The following is a 19,747-nucleotide window of genomic DNA, read 5'->3' on the forward strand; positions in this document are numbered from 1 at the left end:
TGGGAAGAGCGCAATGATAATACCAACATGGGCCAGTGAAGCAACGTCCTCCACAACTAGACTGAAGAACAAGACGACAGCAACTTGTCTGTTCCCTTTCCCCCGATTCCCCAGCACTGTTCCCCTCCCCCAATTCCCCAATAAAATCTTTAAAAATGGTTAAGAGCTGGCTTGGGACGCCAGCTCTGAGCAGCAGGGCCCCAGTTCGGATCCCACATGAGGGCCAGTGACACTGCCCTTTACAGCTAAGATGGTGAACAACAGCTTGACCAGGAGCTGGCCTGTCGTGAGTCGCTGGCGACGGTGTAGGCTACAGTGGGGCTGGCCGGCAGCTGGCATGTGCTTTCGTGAGCTACTGTGAACCACCATGAGAGGCCATCCAATGGCCGGCGAGCAACTGCCTCACCCGGGAAGAGTGCAATGATAATACCAACATGGGCTAGTGAAGCGACATCCTCCACAACTAGACTGAAGAACAAAAGGACAGCAACTTGTTTGTTCCCCTTCCCCGATTCCTTAGCGCTGTTCCGCTCCCCCAATTTCCCAATAGAATCTTTAAAAAAAAAAAAAAAGAAAAGGAAAGAAACTGCCTTGTAAATGTCTGCTGTTTTAAAGAAACAAGAAATCGACAACAATGCCGTCTCTTCCCACATGGAGATGCCCAGATCTTGGGGGAAGCTGGTGTTCCCCATTTGTTCTGGGTCGAAGGGTCTTCTGTCCTGGGGATGTTGGGGAGGGGGTTCTCCAGCTTTTATATTTCTAGTCTTACCTCGCTCAAGGCCAAGTGGTGCCTTTTCAAAGCAAAAATCACAACTCTGGTGTGGTGTCTTTGAAAGGATCGATAATATTTATTTAGTGCCTAACACTTATAGGGATCATAGGCAGGGCTGGGTATGGGGGAGAGAGGGAGTGAAGGGTCAGTGGGCTACATCCACCCTTGCACCAGAGGCTCCCTGATGCAACAGATGGGCCTGGAAACTCCCAGGGATACAGGTGAATGTCTTTCTGTTCTCATTTCCCAGGCCATTTAGCACTGGAGGTGAGGAAGCGTCCAGAGGTAAGGGAATCAGAGGAGGGGGGTGGCAGCATTGGTGTGAGAGGATGCTGTGGGTGCCTTGGCCTGTGTGTAGAGGGGTGTGACATTGGGCGAGGGTTGGGCAGAAGTGTGTGTGTCATGCTGTCACCATGTCTGTGTGACATCATTTCTGTGTGTCTGTGGGGTGTCATTGCAGCCTTTGTGGGTGAGGGATTGTGTGGTGCGAGTGTGGGCCTGTGAGAGTATTAGGAGGCATGGGTAGGGTGTGTGGTGGATGAGCATGGGGCGCAGGCCAAGGGTGCCCACTGTGGTACATGTGCGGGACATCGCCTGAATGCTGCCCTGGCTGCCTGCTGTGCTGTGGGCGTGTTGCTGCACCAGGTCTGCAGATCAGCAAGTCGGGGTCACCCCTCAGTCCTCCGGGCTCAGAGCCTCCTCAGCCGCTAAGGCAGGAAGGAGATGGGAATACAATAGTCGATCAGACAGACGGAAAGGACAAAACTTCCTTGGGTCTGCCTCCTCCTACCCCAACCCCTTGTTGTTACCAAGGACTTGCTCCTTTGGGGTTCACCCTCCCCAGTAGACTCCTACTTGAGCTTCTTTGGAATGGTGGGACTGAGATGTGTGCTTCCTCATTATACAGAAGAAAAGTCCGAGGTTCAGAGAGGCCACCTCCTATGCTGCAGGCCCCTGCTGCAGTCTTTCTAAAGGCCCTGGGGATCCTGGGAGTTTGCCCGCAAACCCTTGTCCATCTCTACCCCCCACACATTCATTCCCAGGAGGGTTTTTCGAATGAGCTGGCCCCTACTCCCTTGCTCTCCGTGGCCCCCCAGCACCCTCATGACAAAGCCAGATCCTCTCGACCTGGTTCCACCCACTCTGCCCCACTAAGCCTTCTCTTCAGGGACTCAAACCCCAGCACAGTCCCCCCAAATTCCAAGAACCATCACTTCGCTTCCCCCCACCCCCTCCCGCCCCTTTGCAGGAGCCATCCTGCTGCGGTCGGGAATGCCCTTCCCCCTCCTTGGCCTGGCAAAGGTTCTCATGAGGGGTCAGGGGTTGGCGCAGAGGCTATTTCCTGGTCAGGGAAGAGGGGGCTGTCGCCAAGTCCCGCTTCCGCTGGCCCCCTCCCTTCCTTCCCTGGCTCTTCCCTGGGGCCCGAGCCTCACATTCTTTGGCTGGCTCTGGTCCGCCCTCCCTGGCTCCAGCCTCTCTGTCTGACATACATGCTTCACCCCCTCCTGCCCACCAGCTTACAAGGGAGGACCACCTTTCACCATTTTCCCACAGACTGAGGCTCCTAAGACCCCATTGCTGGCCTGGACCAGTGCCATCGCTGGTCCCTGGTCCCTGGCTCCCACCTTCACCCCCAACCACAACCAGAGTGTGCCTGTGAACACCTGATTAGCGTCACATCCTCCTCTGCTCACAGCCTGCCCAGGGCTCCCAAAGTCCTCACCGCAGCCTGATCTGTCCCTATCATCTTCTTGACCTCACCTCCTTCCACTCTTCCCCCTTGATCACTCCCTTCCAGCCATACCAGCTTCCTCACTCAAATTCACCAGTCATAGTCCTGCCTCAGGGCCTTTGCATGGGCTGTCCTCTCTGCCTGGTGCACCCTTCCCAGGAACCTCCTTCCCCCCAACCCCACGGCTCCTCCCACACCTCCTTTAGTTCCCTGCTCAAATGTCACCTCCTCAGGGAATCCTGCCCTGGCCTCCTGTGAAAAATTCTAACCTCACACTCCCTCATCCCTTCTCCGTCTTGCCCATCACTAAGGGGCCTATAATGACTCATTCATCTGGTTTATCATCTGTCTCCCCACGAGACTGTGAGCCCCACAAGAGTAAGAATTTCTCTGTCTTATTCCTGCCTGTGTCCTCAGCACCCAGCAGTGGCTCAAGAAATACAAGCTGAATGAACAAAAAAATCATAATAGTGATGGCAATGAACTTGAGTGACGCTCACTGTGTGCCCGGCTCAGAGCCAGGGCTGCACTCCCATCTTCAACCTTCCACAGTGCAACTCCAGCCACATAGCCGCTAAACCAATTATTTACTTTATATAATATATATATAATAAATATTTATATATATAATAAATATATATTTTATATATATATATATAAACCAAATATTTACTTAATATTTGTCTTCACCTCAATTGTGGTTTTTAAAATATTACTTAAATTGATCTCCAAAGGACAACCAATCTTACCAGATAAAGGTGCACTTGCCATCAATAGAAAATGACTTACAAATGTGCAATTAAGAAGTAAGACCTTGTGCTCAAGTCCTGGTGACACTAGGCCCTGAGTCTGCCCTCGTTTTGTGAATATGGGACAGCGGCATGTGTGTGGGAGGCATTAGGGCGAGTTAGCACCAGTGGAGACTTTCTCAAGGCACAGAGAAATGAGTGGAAAGAAAATCAGCTCCTCGATAGTGAAGTGGGCAATGCTGGACCTCAGACCTGGCCCCTTTCTAAGGTTCATCTAAAATTTGAATGTTGTGATTCTCTGGCCAGTGATTTGCCCACGGTTGCCCACTAAGTGGCTGGCTGAGCCAAGATTCAAGCCCATAGTTGATGGCCCGGGCCTGCTCATCCCTGGCCCCTTTCTCAGGGGAAGGCTAATTAAGGCTGGAGCCCAGAAGCCCTTCCTGCAACCCTGCAGAGAGAAGCAGGAGGGGCCCAGGCTTAAGTGCGCATTGTTTTCTTGGCAGGTCAATGTTGTTTGGGGTAAACAATGTCAAGAGCTTTCCCGTTCTCAGCTGGGACCCAGACAGGTCTGGCTCTGGCCTTGATTTGCTGACGCATGACCTGGGCTGATCACTTCCCTGGGGCCTCAGTTCTCTCTCTGAGAAATGGGGATAATAATAGAACCTCCTTCCTTGCCATGATGGCTTCAGGCCAAGATGGAGAGAGGAAAACTGTTTACTTGGAGCAGGGGCTTCGCCCTACCCTCTACCACTACCCTCTTCCCTTTTTGAGGGCTGCCCAAGGCTGAGGGATTTCACTGAGGCAGAGCCATCCAGAGCAAGGGGACCAGTTCCGCAAGGGGGTGAGCTCCCGTTGGAAGGGGTATATAAGAAGATGGAGAAGGATGTGGAGAACCCCAAGGCGTTGGCGACAGACCTCTGGAAGTCTGGACCCAAGGCCTGAACTTAGCACCCTGAAGCTGAAATAGACCCAGGTGGACAATAGTCTGGTGGCAAAGCCATTCAAGGAAGCCACAGGCTTTGGCGTCAGAGGGAATCTCACTTAAAATCTCAGGTCACCCTCTGGGCCTCAGATCCTAAACCGCAAATGGGACTGACAATCCTCAGGTGCTAGGCCAGCGGTATGTTCCTGAATGGGGAGTGTGGCTTCGAACAAGGAGGGAGCACAGGGTGTTCTCGGAGCGGTGGCCTGAGTCACCTTCCCCGTGACGCACAGGGTGTTGTTGGACAAATGACCAGGCCCCAGAGGTGGCAAGGGGGGCACAGGCATCAAGCCATGACCTGGGCATGTGCCAAGCACCCTGAGGCTCCCTGGACCCTTGCTCCAGACATCGGTGGACAAAGTGCTTCCATGCCCTTAATTTCAGAGGCCCCCATTTTTGTAGAATTAGAAAGTGAGGCTCACAGGGGTGGAGCGAGAGGCCCAGGGTCACTATCGGACGCTGTTCTCTCTCCTTCCCTTCCCCCACTCCAGCCACTCTCACCCACCCTAGTCCAGGCTACCTGGGTCTTGGATCTAGCTGTTCATGTACCTGGAGCACTGTTCTCTCTGCCCTCCGCAGGCCAGCTCCTGCCCATCCTCCAGCTCAAAGGTCCCCTCCTCAATGAGACCCTCCCTTTTCTGTCTGGAGTCTGATTGCCTGGGTTCATGTCCAAGCTCACCCCTTCCTGGCTGCGTTACCTGGAGCACGATGTATACCCTTTCTGTGCCTCACTCTCTTCATCCGGAAAGTGGGAATAACTGTAGCTCACCAACTGATAGGTTGTGAGGATTCAATGGGTTAATAGTGCAGAGTGCCCAATACTGTGCTGAGCTCACACTAAGCTCACACTAGGCACCTAATAATTGTAGGCTTTTGGTCACTCTTCTTATCATGGGTCCATCATTATCTCTCTCACCCACTACTCAGGGAGTTTCATGAATGCAACTGCATGTGTCTTGGTCACTCCTGTGTCTCCAGGGCTCAGCATAGGGCCTGGTACACAGCAGGTGCTCAATTAAGGAAGCAGCAAGTGTGAGACGAGCCTCCCTCCACCCCCAATCTTGAAGCCAAAGCCCTGGGACTGAACTATCTCAGCCTGCCTAGCTCTTCACCTGGATAGGGCTGAGTTGCTTGCAGGCGGCCGCTGGGACTCTAGGATCCTCTTCTTGAACTCCTCCAGGCTAGCTGTGTCTACCAAGAGAGGGAGGGGTTAGGCCCAACCTATCGCCTTAGTAGCCCCTTCACCTGGGCTAGGGATAGGCTGGCAGTCCCGGATACAAGAGGAGAGGACCCTCCCCATTCCTGGCTCTGCCCTCACTCACCAATGGGCTGGGTATTGGGAGCAGGGCCGACAGGTCTTGGCACAAGCATCGGCTGTGACTGTGGGAAGAAGGATAGAAGAAGATTGGCATAAGCTGGGATCCCTGAACCAGAGTGCCAGGGAGGTTCCTGCCTTTCCATGCTCTTGGAGATGTGACTCTGAGGTCATTCCAGGGTGGAGAAACAGACAGGTACTCATGGAGAGGGACACATGTGTTAGTGGATGTATAATCATCACCCGTACCCATCTTCCCTCAAATGACTGGGAACCGCAGGGACTGGCTTCCCTTGGCAGTCGCCACAGAGAACCTATTCTGCAGGGCCAGCCTGCCTTGGTTTCCATTACAGTCTCAGTGCCAACCTGCCCCAATCCATGACCCCACTGAATCCATCCACCCAACCCAGCCCCTCTCCAGACTGAAGCTGACCCACACTGTAAACCACTGGACCCCAATTCTCAATGCCATGCCTCGAACAAACCTGAGCCAATCCCTCCCAACCCTGAAACCCAAAACCAGTCTGAAAGCAATCACCTAAAATCCGATCCCAACATGAAAACAGAGACTTCCTCAGAATCAAACACTCACCTAAACCCAATCCCAAAGATACACCTGATCTGATCGTAACTTTCGATCTAACTCTGACCCCAACCCATGCCCTAGACTCAGCTACTATGAAAAACCCGCTCCTCAACCCTATTCTCCCAGCCCCAGCCCTGCGCTCCACCATGGCCACCCACAAACACCTTCCCAAAGCCACGATTAACCCCACCTCAACCTTAGACCCCAGCCTCTACCTGAAACAGAACCCCAACCCAGGCCCACCCCAAGATCAGCATCCACACAGCTTCTACTCTAGACCCAGCCTTGAGCCTCACCACAACCCCCATATATCCCCTCTCTAACCCAGTCACCTAATCCCTCACCTCAAATATATCCCAATGCCAGCCCAATTCAACCCCCACCCAGCCACCCTAACACCAACCCACCTCAAATCCTAACCCATGGTCAATGCCAACCCCTGCCCTTCCCAATGCCCAAGAAATCCTAAGTCCACTCTTGGCCCCAAACTTCTAATCATCTCTGGACCACTAGCCACCTACATCCACCAAAGCCTCAACTCCAATTTCAGTGCCTCAATTCAACCCAATCCCAAAGCCACTGACATCCTAGATTCACTCCTTATCCAATCCTAGACCTAACAACCACCCTGCATGCAACACCCAACTGAACTTTTAATCTTTTCTCACAACCTAAAGGGTGAACTCAACCCCAATTCTAAGACCAATGAGATGGAATATTAGCCCAAACCAACTCTAGACAGAGCAGTCACTAAGAACTCCTCTGGACCCAAATCTAAACACAAATTCAATGTCTACATCCAGCCTTCCTCTAGACCTGCCTTAACCCTCACTGTAATCAAATGTCACTCCCAGTCCTAACCCATTGTCCCCTGATTCTTCAACTCAATTCAAATAACTCCCAACCCTGACACCAACGCTTAATGAATCCCTAGTCCACACCCTAAACCAATTCTGAGGCCCATCCAGCTGCCTCTAAACTCAACCTCAATCCTTAACCCAATTTAGTGTCATTCCCAATTTCAAACAACCCCAACTCTAATGCCAATAAAAGTCTACATGAATAGATAACCAAGTTAAATCCTTAAACCAACTCTAGACTCAACTTCTTATGTGTGACCCCAGATTCAATTCTAAATCTACCTTCAAAGCCTCAACTTAGCCTGACATTCTCAATTCGCCCCTCACTCAACCCTGGATCCAAAATCTACCCTACCTCTGACTCCAGTCTTAATCCTATACTCTTCCTGGAATGCTAATCCCATTCCAAACTTGGCCCCAATCCTAATGTCAATGGAACTCTCAAGTGAGTCCTAACGAACTCAACCTCAAACCGACCTCAAACCCAAGTTCAACATCACAACTAACTTGGCCAACTCCAGTGCCACCTGAATCTGGGGCTGCCACCCACCTTGGCCTTGATGCAGGCTTCCATGGCTGAGTTGCTGACAGCTAGCTGCATCTTGAGCTGCTCGGCCTCCCGCTTCTTCTCCTCCAGCTCCTTGGCCAAGCTGTCTCGCTCTTTCCGCAGTGCTGCCTTGTCCTCCAGCACTAGCTGGGTCTGCCGGGCACAGTCGCCCTGGAGCTTAGCCTCCCGGGCATGGGCTTCCTTCTCCGCCTTCTCCTTGGCCTCCTGACTGGCCCGCAGGCTCTGCTCAACCTCCAGCTTTTGGCGCTGGAGGTTTGAGTTCTCACTGGCCACACGATCGATGTCAGCCCGCAGTCTCCGGGCCAGCTCCTCCACCTTGGTGCTCATGACGGTAGCCAGGTTGTCACAGACTCTCCGGATGGAGGTCACATCCATGCCAATGGGATGGTACGAGTTGTACCTCAAGGTATCGAGGACGCGATTCCAGAGGCTGTATATTTCCATCTCCATCTTGTCCTTGTCCAGTGGGAGGCAGAGGGCTTTCACCTTCTGCAGTTGATCCTCCGCCAGCTGTCGCTCCTGCCGCTGCTGATCCCGGGCCTTGCCACACGCGGCCAGCTCCTCCTCCACCATCCGCCTTTTCATCTCCAGACCCTCCTTTTCTTTGGTGCATACTGCCTTTTCCTTGGCCAACTCCACCTCTAGGGTCCTGGCCTTCTGGTTCAGCGTGAGAAGCAAGGCTACAGGTACAAGACAATAAGACTCAGGAAAGTTGGGGGGCTTCCAAAGAACTGGGCAGGGAGGCCCCCATCCTGGCTCCCGGCTGCCCAGACCACTCACCATTGGAGCTCTTGTTAGTCTCCTTGAGTTGTTCTTGGCATTGTTTCTCGGTCAGGATGATGGCAGCCATGTACCTCTGGTTGTTCAAGTAGACTGCCTGCCCAGATGGAACATAGGACAGAGCTTCTGATGATGCTCTGGCTACCCAGACACTCAGGGCTGGGGCCCCAGACCCAGCACCCAGAGGGCCCGGGTTCACAAGGGCATGACTTCTTTATAGGAAAAGTTGGTTTGATCGTCAAAAGTTGTTACGGTTAACACAATTTGGCAGTAAAAAGCAAGGCAGCACTGATACCTACTACAATGTGGATGAACCTTGAAAACATGATGATGAGTGAGAGAAGTCAGTCATAAAAGGCCACATAGTGCCCGATTCTATTTAGATAAAATGTCTAGAATAAGTAAATCCATAGAGACAGAAAGCAGCTTTGTGGTTCCCAGGGGCTGCTGAGGGAGAGAGAGTCGGGGTTGACTGCTAATGGGGACGAGGTTTCCTTTGGGGTGATAAGAAATGGTCCAAAATGAATTGTCATGATGGTTGCACAACTCTGTGAATGTACTAAAGAACTATTGAACTGTACATTTCAAATGGGTTAATTGTATGGCACGTGAATTAAGTTTTTATGATTCAACAAAGGCTGTGGACCATTACCCTCCACAGAAATATAACAAGTAAAGATATGAAGAGTTCAGAGGGTTTGTCTTTCTGCCACTCTCTGTCCTTACTGCTCAGGAAGCGGGATCTGTGCCAACGCCCTGGGATTAGGGAGAGCACAGATATAGCTTGGGAAGTTTCAGGGACTTCTGCTTTCAAAAGCCTGAGCCACAGAACGGGAAGGTGGGCAGATGAAGACAAAGTAAGCTGAATCCAAACATGAAGTGAGAAAGAGTTTATCTGCCAGTTAGAGCAAGTGTCAAAAGGGGGCCCCAGGATGTCTAGCCACATCCTGAGTCAGGGTTCTGGTGCCTTGACATGGGTAGCTGTGGGGCAGACCTTAAAAAAAAAATCAAGGCTTTCAACTCTCCTTTCCTTTCCAGGATCTCAGGGCCAGAAATGCAGTTTCATTGACAGAAATTTTAAGAAAAATCATGTTTCTTAGCACTGCCAGAACCAGGGAAAGACCAAGATTCACATCCATTACTATCAGACAGTGGGGCTGCTGCAATGGGGGCTAGGGCTGGGGCGGGTCTGTTGGACACTTTCCAGCCATCAGTACCCTCCTCCTGAAGTGGGGGATGTGGGACCCAGGGTCCCCTCAACAGAAAACCCTGAGGGGTTCCAGCCCAGAGGAATTTGTCAACTCACAGGGGGGAAAAAAGGCATGATTTTCAAATTTGAAGTTATTCTTAGATTTCTAACCTTCTATGATGGGGAGTCAGGATACCGAGATGCGTGTGAGTGTCTAACACTTTATGACCCTGATTCCTTCCTATGGCTCCTGGGCCGGATGGTGGTGCGTGTCCTGGATGATTCAATGGGCTAATTCCCAGGAAGTGAGATGACTGAAGGGGGCCGCTGTACCCTGGAAGTCTGAGATGGTAGACAGCCCGGCCCTGGGAATCTGAGGGGGGATCCGCCCTGCTCTGGTGTCTGAGGAGGGATCTCTCCCCATTCTGGGGATCTAGTGAGGACCCATACTCCCCTGGGACCAGAGCGGGGAGACCCCCATTTTGGGGGCCTGAGGCCAGACCCACTCTGCTCTGGAGTCTGATGGAGGAACTTACCCCATTTGGGGTCTGATGGGGATTCATTCTTCTCCGGGGGTCTGAGGGGAGAGTTTCCCCATTCTGGGAGCCTGACGGGGGACCCACACTGCTCTGGGGTTTAAGGGGGACTTGCTCTGCTCTGGGAGTGTGAGGGGAACTAGCCTGCTCTGAGGAGGAGCTGCCCCCATTTGGGGGTCTGAGAGGGACTTACGCTGGGGCAGGTCTGAGAGGGGCCTTTCGGCCCAGTGAGGAGAGCTGGGTGGTCCGAGGATCCGCCCCCCCCAACAAAGACCCCTCCTGTGGGAGAAACCAAAGCTGTCCTCACCCAGCTTCCTTCCCTGTCCCAGCTGAGATCAGAGAGGGGGGGCCCTCTTTAGTGTCTCTGGCACCAAGACCTCCACAGTGGAAGCATGTGTGTGTGAGGGAACATGAGCGATTGCCCAGTGAGCTTGACACAAGCTGGGAGTGCTAGAGGGGTGACAGTCTCCACAAGAAACCCCCATGTGTGCCACTGTGACTTTCCCCTTGGGGCCATCTGCTTCTGCCCCCTTGTGAAAGCCGCCTCCTTCTCAAGCCTCCATTTCCCCATCTCCCTACCTGCTGGGCTTCAGTGATGAGATTCTATTTCTAAACCAGATGCCAGCATAAGGCAAATATAAGCCATTCATACTTATTACTAAGTAAGAACCAAACGCTCTGAGTTTTTATGTAGCCAGTTCTTATTTGCAGTTGGCACAGTTTAGGTGCTTCATGCATATTAAGTCATGGGCCCAAGGCTGCTGCCCAGTTACACTTGAATTCCAGATAGATAATGAATACATTTCTTTTTAGTATAAGTATATCCCAAATATCGCATGAGATATACTAACAAAATACGCACTGCTGATCTACATGGGCTCCTCATGCAAAATGTAGGGTCTGTGACTGTCCCCGTTTTATGGATGGGGCAACTGAAGCTCAGAGAGGTGAAGTGACTTTCTCAGGGTCCCCAGGATCAGTGTCAGGCCCTTCGCCTTACCCGTTCGGCGTGGCACTGGCGGAAGCTAGCGTTGATCCGGTCCAGGTCGCGGCGGGCACTCAGCAGCATCTGCATGATGGAGTCCTTGGCGCGGGCAGTGAGGTTGAGCTCCTTGGACAGGTTGGCCTGGCTGGCGGAGAGCCCCACAACTTGGCTGTACAGGCCCTCGGCCCGACGCTCAGTGGCTTGCAGGTTGGACTCGGTGCTCACGTGCACGTTGCCGTAGACCATGAAGAGGACAAGGCCCAGGATGATGAGGAACTGGATAAGCGAGAGGAAGAGAAAGAAGTAACGCAGATAATACCAGCAGCCATGCGGGCTGCCCCCTGCCCTGGAGTAGGAGCTCCCGTGCTCCATTGCCAGGCCCATCTCCTCCTGGACACTACTCAGCTGGCTGGTCTGCTCTGGGTGGTGGCTGTGCCCCTTCTGGACCTTGCGGCCCTCAGGGGGGAGTGTTTATATTACTTCTCTTAATACTTCCCGTGCCTGGCTCCTTCCTGGCCAGGAGGAAACGGGGGCGGTAGGTTATCTCAACACTCCCACCCGGGCTGTGAAGGGAAGGGGGGTAGGCCAAGGCCCAGCCGACCTCCCTGATTAACACTTGGTGGGGCACCAGCTGGGTGACTAGGCTTTCTCAGCCTCTCTGAGCCTCAGTTTCCCACCTGCCCCTGCTCTGTTCCAGGCGCTGTTCTCAGTCCTTGCTGCATCATCCCTGTTGTGTGGAGGAGGAAACTGAGGCACAGGGAGAGGAAGGGACTGCCCCCGGGTCTCACACTGTTGGTTCACTGAACTGGGCTTACCTCTCAGTGTGTTAACTACAGATGTGTGCCCACCTCATGGGGCAGTGTTGATTAAATGAGCAAAATTGTGTGGCGCGCTTAGCCCAGGGCTCAGTAATTGGCACATCAGAGCTTCACTGAGGGCTGATCCTCGGATGGTGGTGGCGTGGACTTCCCAAGTTGTCATCCCACCCAATGCCTGGCTCATGTAGGTGCTTAATAAGTGCTCTGGGAGCAGCAGAACAAGCAAGAATGAACTTGGAGCCAAGGAGAGCTGGCTTGGCTTGTGTGGGCTCAGGGGAGGGGCTTCGCCTCTCTGTGTCTCAGTTTCCCCCTCTGTGAGATAGGGTATGCACGATGCCCAGTCACAGGGCTGTGGTGGTGGTGGGAAGCTGTTGTTATTATTACTATCATTTCCTGCTGGAAGCATTATTTGGGGGCTCCATGAGTTGGTGAACAGGAAGTGTCAGATAGGTGGGGGCTGAGCCTTACTAGGGGTCACCCCCAGGGAATGGAGGAGATTTTGGAAGAAAGGAGCAAAGGGTTCTGGGTCCGCCCTCCTGCCTGTTCCCCCCAGAACCAGGAGCTCCAGGAAAACCCTCCATGCTGAGTGATGCCAGGGCGCCACAAGAGGCATCAGTCCCAGCCAGGCCCACCTGGGAGGGGCCCTCAGGCTTGGGGAGACAGGGTGGACATAGCTCCTAGCCTCATGGGGTAAAAAGTGGCAGGAAGGAGGGACGGGGACTGAAGGGAAAGAGACAAGGAGATGGAAAGGGGTCTGGACCCTGCATGGGTGACAGTAACACAATTGCTATCCACTGCCTGCTGGGGGCACAGCAGGGTAAAGGCTTCAGCAGGGGGACCCATCCTCCCATTAACCAGTGTATTGGAGTGGGGGGTAGTTGACAGCGGGAAGGGGTCCTCCAGAGTGGTGCTCATCAAGGAGGCAGGAGTTGGGTCAGGAAGGAGGAAGTTCCCAGGGGTGGGCAGGAAACCCCTGTCTGACCTTTGGTCCTTGCAGCTACCGGTAATTCCTGATTCCAGACCCTTCCCAGTGGTTAAGGGAGGAGGGTTGGGGGCTGCAAGTGGTGCCCAACCAGCTATTCCTCTAGGTTGGCCAGGCCCATCAGAGTCCCCCCCCACCATCCCAGCGGGTGGGAGGACACCTTCCATTTTCTGCAATGGGGGCCATATTGGCAGAGTGAATTCATGGTTACAATTTAGAGCTCTGGAGTTAAGTTCTGGCTGTGCCACCTACCACTGTGTGACCTCACGCAAGTGACTTCTCCTTGAGCCTCAGTTTTCTCCTGTCTAAAGTGGAGGCAGGGGTGGCTAGTTAGCTCAGATGGTTAGAGCACGGTGCTTGAAACACCAAGGCTGCCGGTTTGATTCCCACATGGGCCAGTGAGCTGCGCCCTCCACAATTGTATTGAAAACAATGACTTGACTTGGAGCTGATGGGTCCTGGAAAAATACACTGTTCCCCAATAAAGTTTAAAAAAATAAATAAATAAAAATAAAAAATAAAGTGGAGGCAACATAACCAGTTGTGAAACACTTGTTACAGTGCCTGGCACACATTCAGCCTTAATAAATGGTTACATTTTTTTAAGGTGGGAGGGGCTGGATCATGTGCAGCCTCTGATGCCAGGCTGAAAAACTGAAACACAGGGGAGAAGCGCTACCTCCAGGTACTGTTGTCCTGAGCCTGTGGGAGCACAGGGGAAAGGGGGCATGACAGGGGTAGAGTCTGAGTGACAAAGGTCCAGTGGAGGAGCTCAGGTATGGGGGCAGTGCCTGGGCCAACGCCAAGATGTGTGACAGTCTTGGTGTATACTTAAGATCCTGACTATTCTTCATGATATATTGAAGGTGTTGCATATATGTATACATGAACATGATGTGTGTTGTCAAGGAAAAAGAAAGCACCCATAAACTCCTAGAAAAGTAAAAAGCCACCCTAGATGTGATGATACCAGTGTGCTACAATTTTGAGCAATTGTTACAATGTCAGAACAACTTTTAATATACACACTGATGTCTTCAAGTTCAAAAATAACGTTCTGGGGTGGTTTTTTTTTTTTTTTTTTACACTGTTGCATACTCTGTGTGTGGGGTGTTTTTTTTTTTGGCAATTCGATCTCACTTTTTTCACTTGCAATGTTTCTTTTTGGAATAACTTGTTTTAATAGCTAGATTTTTTTTTAATTGAAAAAGTATTGATGTAACTTTCTCTATTTGCTCAACATTATGTCTTCAGGATCTGTTGATTCATTTTGCCTGATGGTAAGGTTTTCACCATATACATTACCATAATAATTATCAATGGACATTTAGACTGTTTTGAAATTTTTTTGTTCCAATGAATAAAATAAAATTTGATATCCAATCCCCACAAATGAAATGACTGCTTCTCCAAGCAGTCATATTTTACATTTCGACAGCTGTCACCAATTTGTCCTCCAAAGCGCTTGTTTTCACTGACCCCCGTCAACAGTGCCTAAAACCTCTAAAAACAGACTTTCTGAACACATTTTGCCTGTGTCTCTGGCCAGAAAAACTCCAAAGGGAGGAGGCGAGTGACTGGCCCTCGGATTCACATGAGGCCAACTGCATTGGCCCTGATGTATGTTCAGTGTTTTTCCTGAAAACAATTTGTTATGTTCACAGGAAATTTTGTGCATGAACCACTCTGAATTGTCCTCAGAAGTTCGTCCCAAAATTAGACTTCGATTTTAAATCTTTTTTTTCCCCTAAATTAAAAACAATCAATGTGGTTTTATTTGTTTATTTGGGCAGAGAAGGGAAAACTGTCATTAGGAAGTCAACTCCATGTCACTATCTGAAAATGGACACTGAAGCCCTCCTGGAGGCAGGAGGTTTTTCAAAAACTCTCACAGAACTTCTGGGAAGTGTTTGAGGAAGTGGTATTTCTGGTGAAGAAAAATTTCAGCAAAGTTCAGAAAATCCTCCACATTTGCGCCAATGTGTTTGGTTCTTCGTAAAATTCAAATGAAATTAAGTTTTGTGTTTTGGAGGTGACAGAGGAGGCAGAGAACACTTTGGAAAGGAACAGCCTGTTCTTTCTGGGCCTCCGTGTTCCCGGCTAAAAAAAAAAGGGTGACCCACTTTCTTAACTGGGGGGCCAGCGAGTTCAGGCTGCTGATGTCCCAGGTGCCCTCCACTCACAGCTACGCCAGGGTTTCGCATTCAGTCCCCCCATTCCTGTCTCTACAGCAGCAGCAGAGGTTGGCTCCAGGGTGATGATGGATAGAGGAGGCCAGGGCAGGGACCCAGGAGGGTGAACTGGGACAGGGGTGGGGATACAGAGATATGGAGAGACTCAGACAGAGAGTTAGAGATGGTGAGTGGTAATTAGACAGGCGGAGAGACAGAGGCAGAACAAAGCAAGGTCAGGCCAGGGGCTGGCCCTGTGGGGTGGGAGGCAGGTGGGGTCTAGAAGGCAGGACCCACCAAGAAGTGCTATTTGTTCCCCTGGGCAGCTGGGGAGCCTTGGTGCAGCTGGGGGCCTGGGCCTGTTCTCCCCAAGTCACTCCCAATCCTATGGGCCTCCCCAGGCGTTCAAAGTCCCCAACCTCTGCCCTCTCTCCCATCCCAACTCTCTGACACCAGATCTGACTGCACCTTTCCTGCTCACACACCTCCCATGGTTCCCCATTTCCCTCCATCTCCGGAGCTGAGTTTCAGAGGTACCGCGGATATGGTCAAGATAGAGCCAGCAGAATAAGTGAATAATAATGATAATGTTTTAGGTCCCATGTGTAGCTCTGAGCCTGGCCCTTCATGGGGATCAGCTCTTGGACCCCACAGCTGCATAGTGAGGGGGTCTTAAGTTAGACAAAGGCTTGCCTCCTGGTCTTCATCTCTGGCTGACTCCAAGGGGAGAAACCATTTCCTGCTTATTTCTGAATTTACGCCAGGGTTGCGGGGTTCTCAGGCCCACCCTAAGCCTGAAACTGCACCCCTAACGGATGGCTAAAGGGCCGCAGACTGGGGCGACCCCTGGCGGCCAACAACAGAACATGGAAGCTAGATCCTCGTAGTCCTCCCTTCAGCCTCACCTCTTCCTGGGGTGCGGGGCCCTCCAGTTCCCCAACAAGGTGGGCCCCTCACTGGTAAAGGCCCTGATCAGGCACCTCCAAACCCCAAGTGAGTGGAGGGGATAATGAGCAAGACTGGCTGAGGGGGGATCAGAGTTCCAAGGGCTCCCACTCTCCTCCTTACACACCAGCCTCAAGAATTTTTCAAAACAAAATTTAATTTTTTAAAGGTAATACATATGCATACTTTTTAAAATGCAAACTTTATAAAAAGATATACAGAGAAACATACAGAAACTGCCTCTAGCACCAACCCCCATCTCCCTGGTTCCCGACCCCGAGGCCACAGCTGTGACCAGTGTCTCCTTTAGAAATATTTGGAGAAAAATCTCGGCCCTGCATTAAAAAAAAAAATGTACATGAATTATTGCTCTTCTGCTTTTTAGATTTATGTGTCTTCAAGAAGATCTGCTTAGGCTTTTTAAATAGTTGTATAGTATTCCACCTTGTGGATGGACAGACACTCATTCAAAGTCCCCTATTGGCCAACATTGAGGTTTCCAATTTTTTGCACTTACCAAGAATGTGGTAATAATGTCCTCATCCCCTCTCTCCTTTATAAAAGTACATTTTAAATTTTGGAATAGTTTTAGGTTTACAGAAAATTTGCAGAGATAATACAGAGAGTCCCTGACTAGCCCTCCCCCAGCTTTGTCCATTGTTAACATCTTAACATATACCATGATTTCTTTGTCAAAACTAACAAATTAGGGCTAGCCGAGTGGCGTATTGGTTAAGAGTTGGTTTGGGACGCCAGTTCTGAGCAGCAGGGCGCCGGTTCGGATCCCACATGAGGGCCAGTGACTCTGCGCCCTCTACAGCTAAAATGGTGAACAACAGCTCGATCTGGAGCTGGGCTGCCGTGAGTCTCTGGCATCAGCGTAGGCTGCAGTGGGGCTGACCAGCAGTGGGCGTGAGCTTTAGTGAGCTGTTGTGAACTGCTGGGAGTAGACAGCCAATGGCCAGCGATCGACTGTCTCATCCAGGAAGAGCACAATAATACCAACATGGGCCAGTGGAGTGACGTCCTCCACAACTAGACTGAAGAACAAAACGACAGCAACTTCTCTGTTCCTTTTCCCTGATTTCCCAATGCTGGTTCCCCTCCCCCCTCCCCAATTTCTCAAAATCTTAAAAAAAAAAAACTAACAAATTAACCTTTGTATATTACTATTAACTAAACTCTAGACTTTCTTTGATTTACCCACCAAGTGTTTTTTTGTTCCAGATTTCAACTCAGGATTCTGTATTGCATTTAGTCCATCATTTTGTACCAATGTAAATATAGTTGTAGAAAATTGCTAGAAGGGGAACTATGGGTCAAACAGTATGTGCACTTCTAATTTTGAAAGATTCAGAAAACTGTCCTCTCAGGTGGTCATAACAATGAGCATTCCCACCAGCACTGTGTGAGTCTGCTTATTTCCGCACAGCAGTGCTAACATAATGCATTCACAAACTTTTAATTTGTTTTTATTTTTATTTTTGCCAAATGAATTGGTAGAAAATGTTACCACATTATTGCTTCAATTTGCATCTCTTATCTAGGAGTGAGGTTGGGCACCTTTTTGGTATATTTCTATGAACTGATTGTCCATTTTTCTACTGAGTTGTTTTTTGAAATTTTAATTTATAAGAGCTCCTTACATAATATGGAAATCAGTTATTCCTGGGTATAAAAAACTATTTGAAATGGATCTTTCTTTTCTTTCAAAGGATTTTCTAGCTAGTTATAATATTTATGTATAGGAAAGTTTCAGCTAATTCTCTTGTGTTTTCTACATATAAAATCATACCACCAGCAAGTAATATTATTAGGTTGAATTGTTTCTGATGCATTCCTGCCCAAAATGCCAACCTAAAATTAATCATAGGGAAACATCACACAAACTCAAACTCAGACTCCACAAAATGACTGACCTTGGCTTTTCAAAAATGCCAATATCATGAAAAACAAAGATAGGCTGAGGAATGTTCCAGATGAAAGATACTTGACAAATATAATGTGTGAGCCAGTACGCTCTTTTGTTATAAAGGACATTATCAGAACAGTTGGAAAAAGCTGTTTAAAGTCTGCAGATTAGATAACAGTATTTTATCAGTGTCCATTTCTGATTTTCATAATTGTGCCATGATAATGTGAGAGAATTCCTTGTTTTTAGGAAATGCAGCATACTCAAGTATTTGTGGATAAAGAGACATCATTTCTGCAAGTTTTTCATAAAGAAGAAAGAGAGAGAGAGAGAGAGAGAGAGAGAGAGAGAGAGAGAGAGAGAGAGAGGTACCCAGGAGTTCTCTGTATTCACCTTCCAATTTCTCTGTAAGTCTGAAGTTATATCAAATATAAAGGTAAATGATAAAGATAATATGAAATTGAGCCACATGAAAGTGTTATTTCAATTATTTTTTATCTGTATAAACAGTGCTTTTATGTGGTCCAACCTATAAATTCTCTTCCTCTTTTCTAATATTTGTACCTCATTTCTTTTTCTTGTCTAATTGGCTAGTACCTCCAGAACAATATTAAATACTTGACAGTGGTCCTCTTCACCTTGGCCCCAATTTTGATGGCCTTTTCAGAACTTTTCTCATTTGATCCATTAATACAGTGAATTTTGTTAACAAACTTCTGAATGCTGAACCATCCCTGCATTTCAGGCATACATTTCTTTTGTCGTGGTGTATTTTTTAAAGAATGTGTAACTTGGTCCTCTTTGCTAAAATTCCATTTGGGAGTTTTATACCATCCTCACAGGAATGTAGTTTCCCACTGTGCCATCTTTGTCAGTTTTTGGTGTCAAGGATAAGCCAAATCTCTAAACATGATTCCAAGCATTCATTTTACAGACAAGGTAAACTGAGGCCCAGAGAGAAGTGACCTCTCTAGGTCACTTCTTAGCCAGGGCTGGACCCTAAGTCCTCATGTCTGTGGGATGAAGACAAAACTACCATTAGAGGGGACTTAAGTCCCAGATCAGCACTATCTCACTGGATGACCAAATGGGCCTCAGTTTCTCCATCTGTAGTCTGCAGAATAAACCACTAGATGGTCGGGGCGAGAGGGTCGAGTCTCCTTTCTGCACAGTTTCCTTTCAGAGTGGCTCCTGGGTCTAAAGCTGAGCGTTGATGGATGTCGACTGGGCATCTCAACCAGCACGGGCACTTCTATACACGTTCCCACAGGGTCTGTCCTCCTGGCCTGGAACCTCCATCCTGAGGGAGGGCTGACTCACCTCATGTGCGCCTCGCCGGTCGTCGGCAGCCCCCCGAGGGTCTGGGGCGAGAACGAGAGCGGGGGTTGGGCCGGGATCGGGACCCGGAGCGGGGCCGGGGGTGCGGCACTCTGCGCTGGGGGTCCATCTCGGCTTCCAGGGCTTTACTGCCAGGGAGGAGAGGCCTGTCAGCACCTGGACTTCCGATCCCGGAGAACCCCCAGCACTCTTCCGTCCTTCCTGGGAACTACACTCTCCAGAAATCCCCATCCTTTCTCCACCGCTGGCCATTCCCAGGAACCCTCCCCAGGGACTCCCAGCCCCTTCCCCAGAAGCTCCGCTCTAGACTCTTAGCCCCCCTTTCAATACTCCCTTTTCCTAGCACTCTTCAACCACCCTCCCAGGGCCCCCCATAGGCACCTGTCCCAGGGACCCACGCTTCTAGAGTGCCAGCCCCAAACTGGGGATTCCCTCTCCCAGAGTGCGCACCTGGCTCGCCAACCCTAGGTTCCAATTACAGGTCCCTCACTACGATCCTCCTGTCACGAATCTTCCCAAGGCCCCGC

General features: G+C 50.2%; 1 protein-coding gene across 2 annotated transcripts; it reads right to left on the reverse strand.

The window, feature by feature from the left end:
- Window positions 1–824: 824 nt before the first annotated feature.
- PLVAP (plasmalemma vesicle associated protein) lies at window positions 825–19,747 on the reverse strand. 2 transcript variants are annotated; one of them, XM_019641749.1, is made up of 8 exons: window positions 19,671–19,747; window positions 19,203–19,348; window positions 11,070–11,330; window positions 8,345–8,441; window positions 7,547–8,244; window positions 5,558–5,615; window positions 5,348–5,426; window positions 825–1,479 (listed from the first exon to the last, which is right to left on the reverse strand). In XM_019641749.1, the coding sequence occupies exons 3-8, from the start codon at window positions 11,298–11,300 to the stop codon at window positions 1,473–1,475; spliced, it is 1,170 nt and encodes a 389-aa protein (XP_019497294.1). In that variant the 5' UTR covers window positions 11,301–11,330; window positions 19,203–19,348; window positions 19,671–19,747; the 3' UTR covers window positions 825–1,472. The 2 variants fall into 2 exon arrangements, with proteins under 2 accessions (XP_019497294.1, XP_019497293.1); XM_019641748.1 differs by lacking the exons at window positions 19,203–19,348; window positions 19,671–19,747 and having other exon boundaries at window positions 11,070–11,502.

The sequence above is a fragment of the Hipposideros armiger genome, unplaced genomic scaffold, assembly GCF_001890085.2.
Source record: "Hipposideros armiger isolate ML-2016 unplaced genomic scaffold, ASM189008v1 scaffold_64, whole genome shotgun sequence".
NCBI classification, from domain to species: Eukaryota; Metazoa; Chordata; class Mammalia; order Chiroptera; family Hipposideridae; genus Hipposideros; species Hipposideros armiger.

Bases quoted from the DNA above. Each gene is read 5' to 3' on its own strand.
- PLVAP (XM_019641748.1), bottom strand. From the start codon at position 11,438: ATGGGCCTGGCAATGGAGCACGGGAGCTCCTACTCCAGGGCAGGGGGC. The intron at 8,442-11,069 runs GTAAGGCGAAGG...CCATCTGGGCAG, and splicing joins GCCAGTGCCACGCCGAACGG to GCAGTCTACTTGAACAACCA. The intron at 5,616-7,546 runs GTGGGTGGCAGC...TTCTTCCCACAG, and splicing joins AAGCCTGCATCAAGGCCAAG to TCACAGCCGATGCTTGTGCC.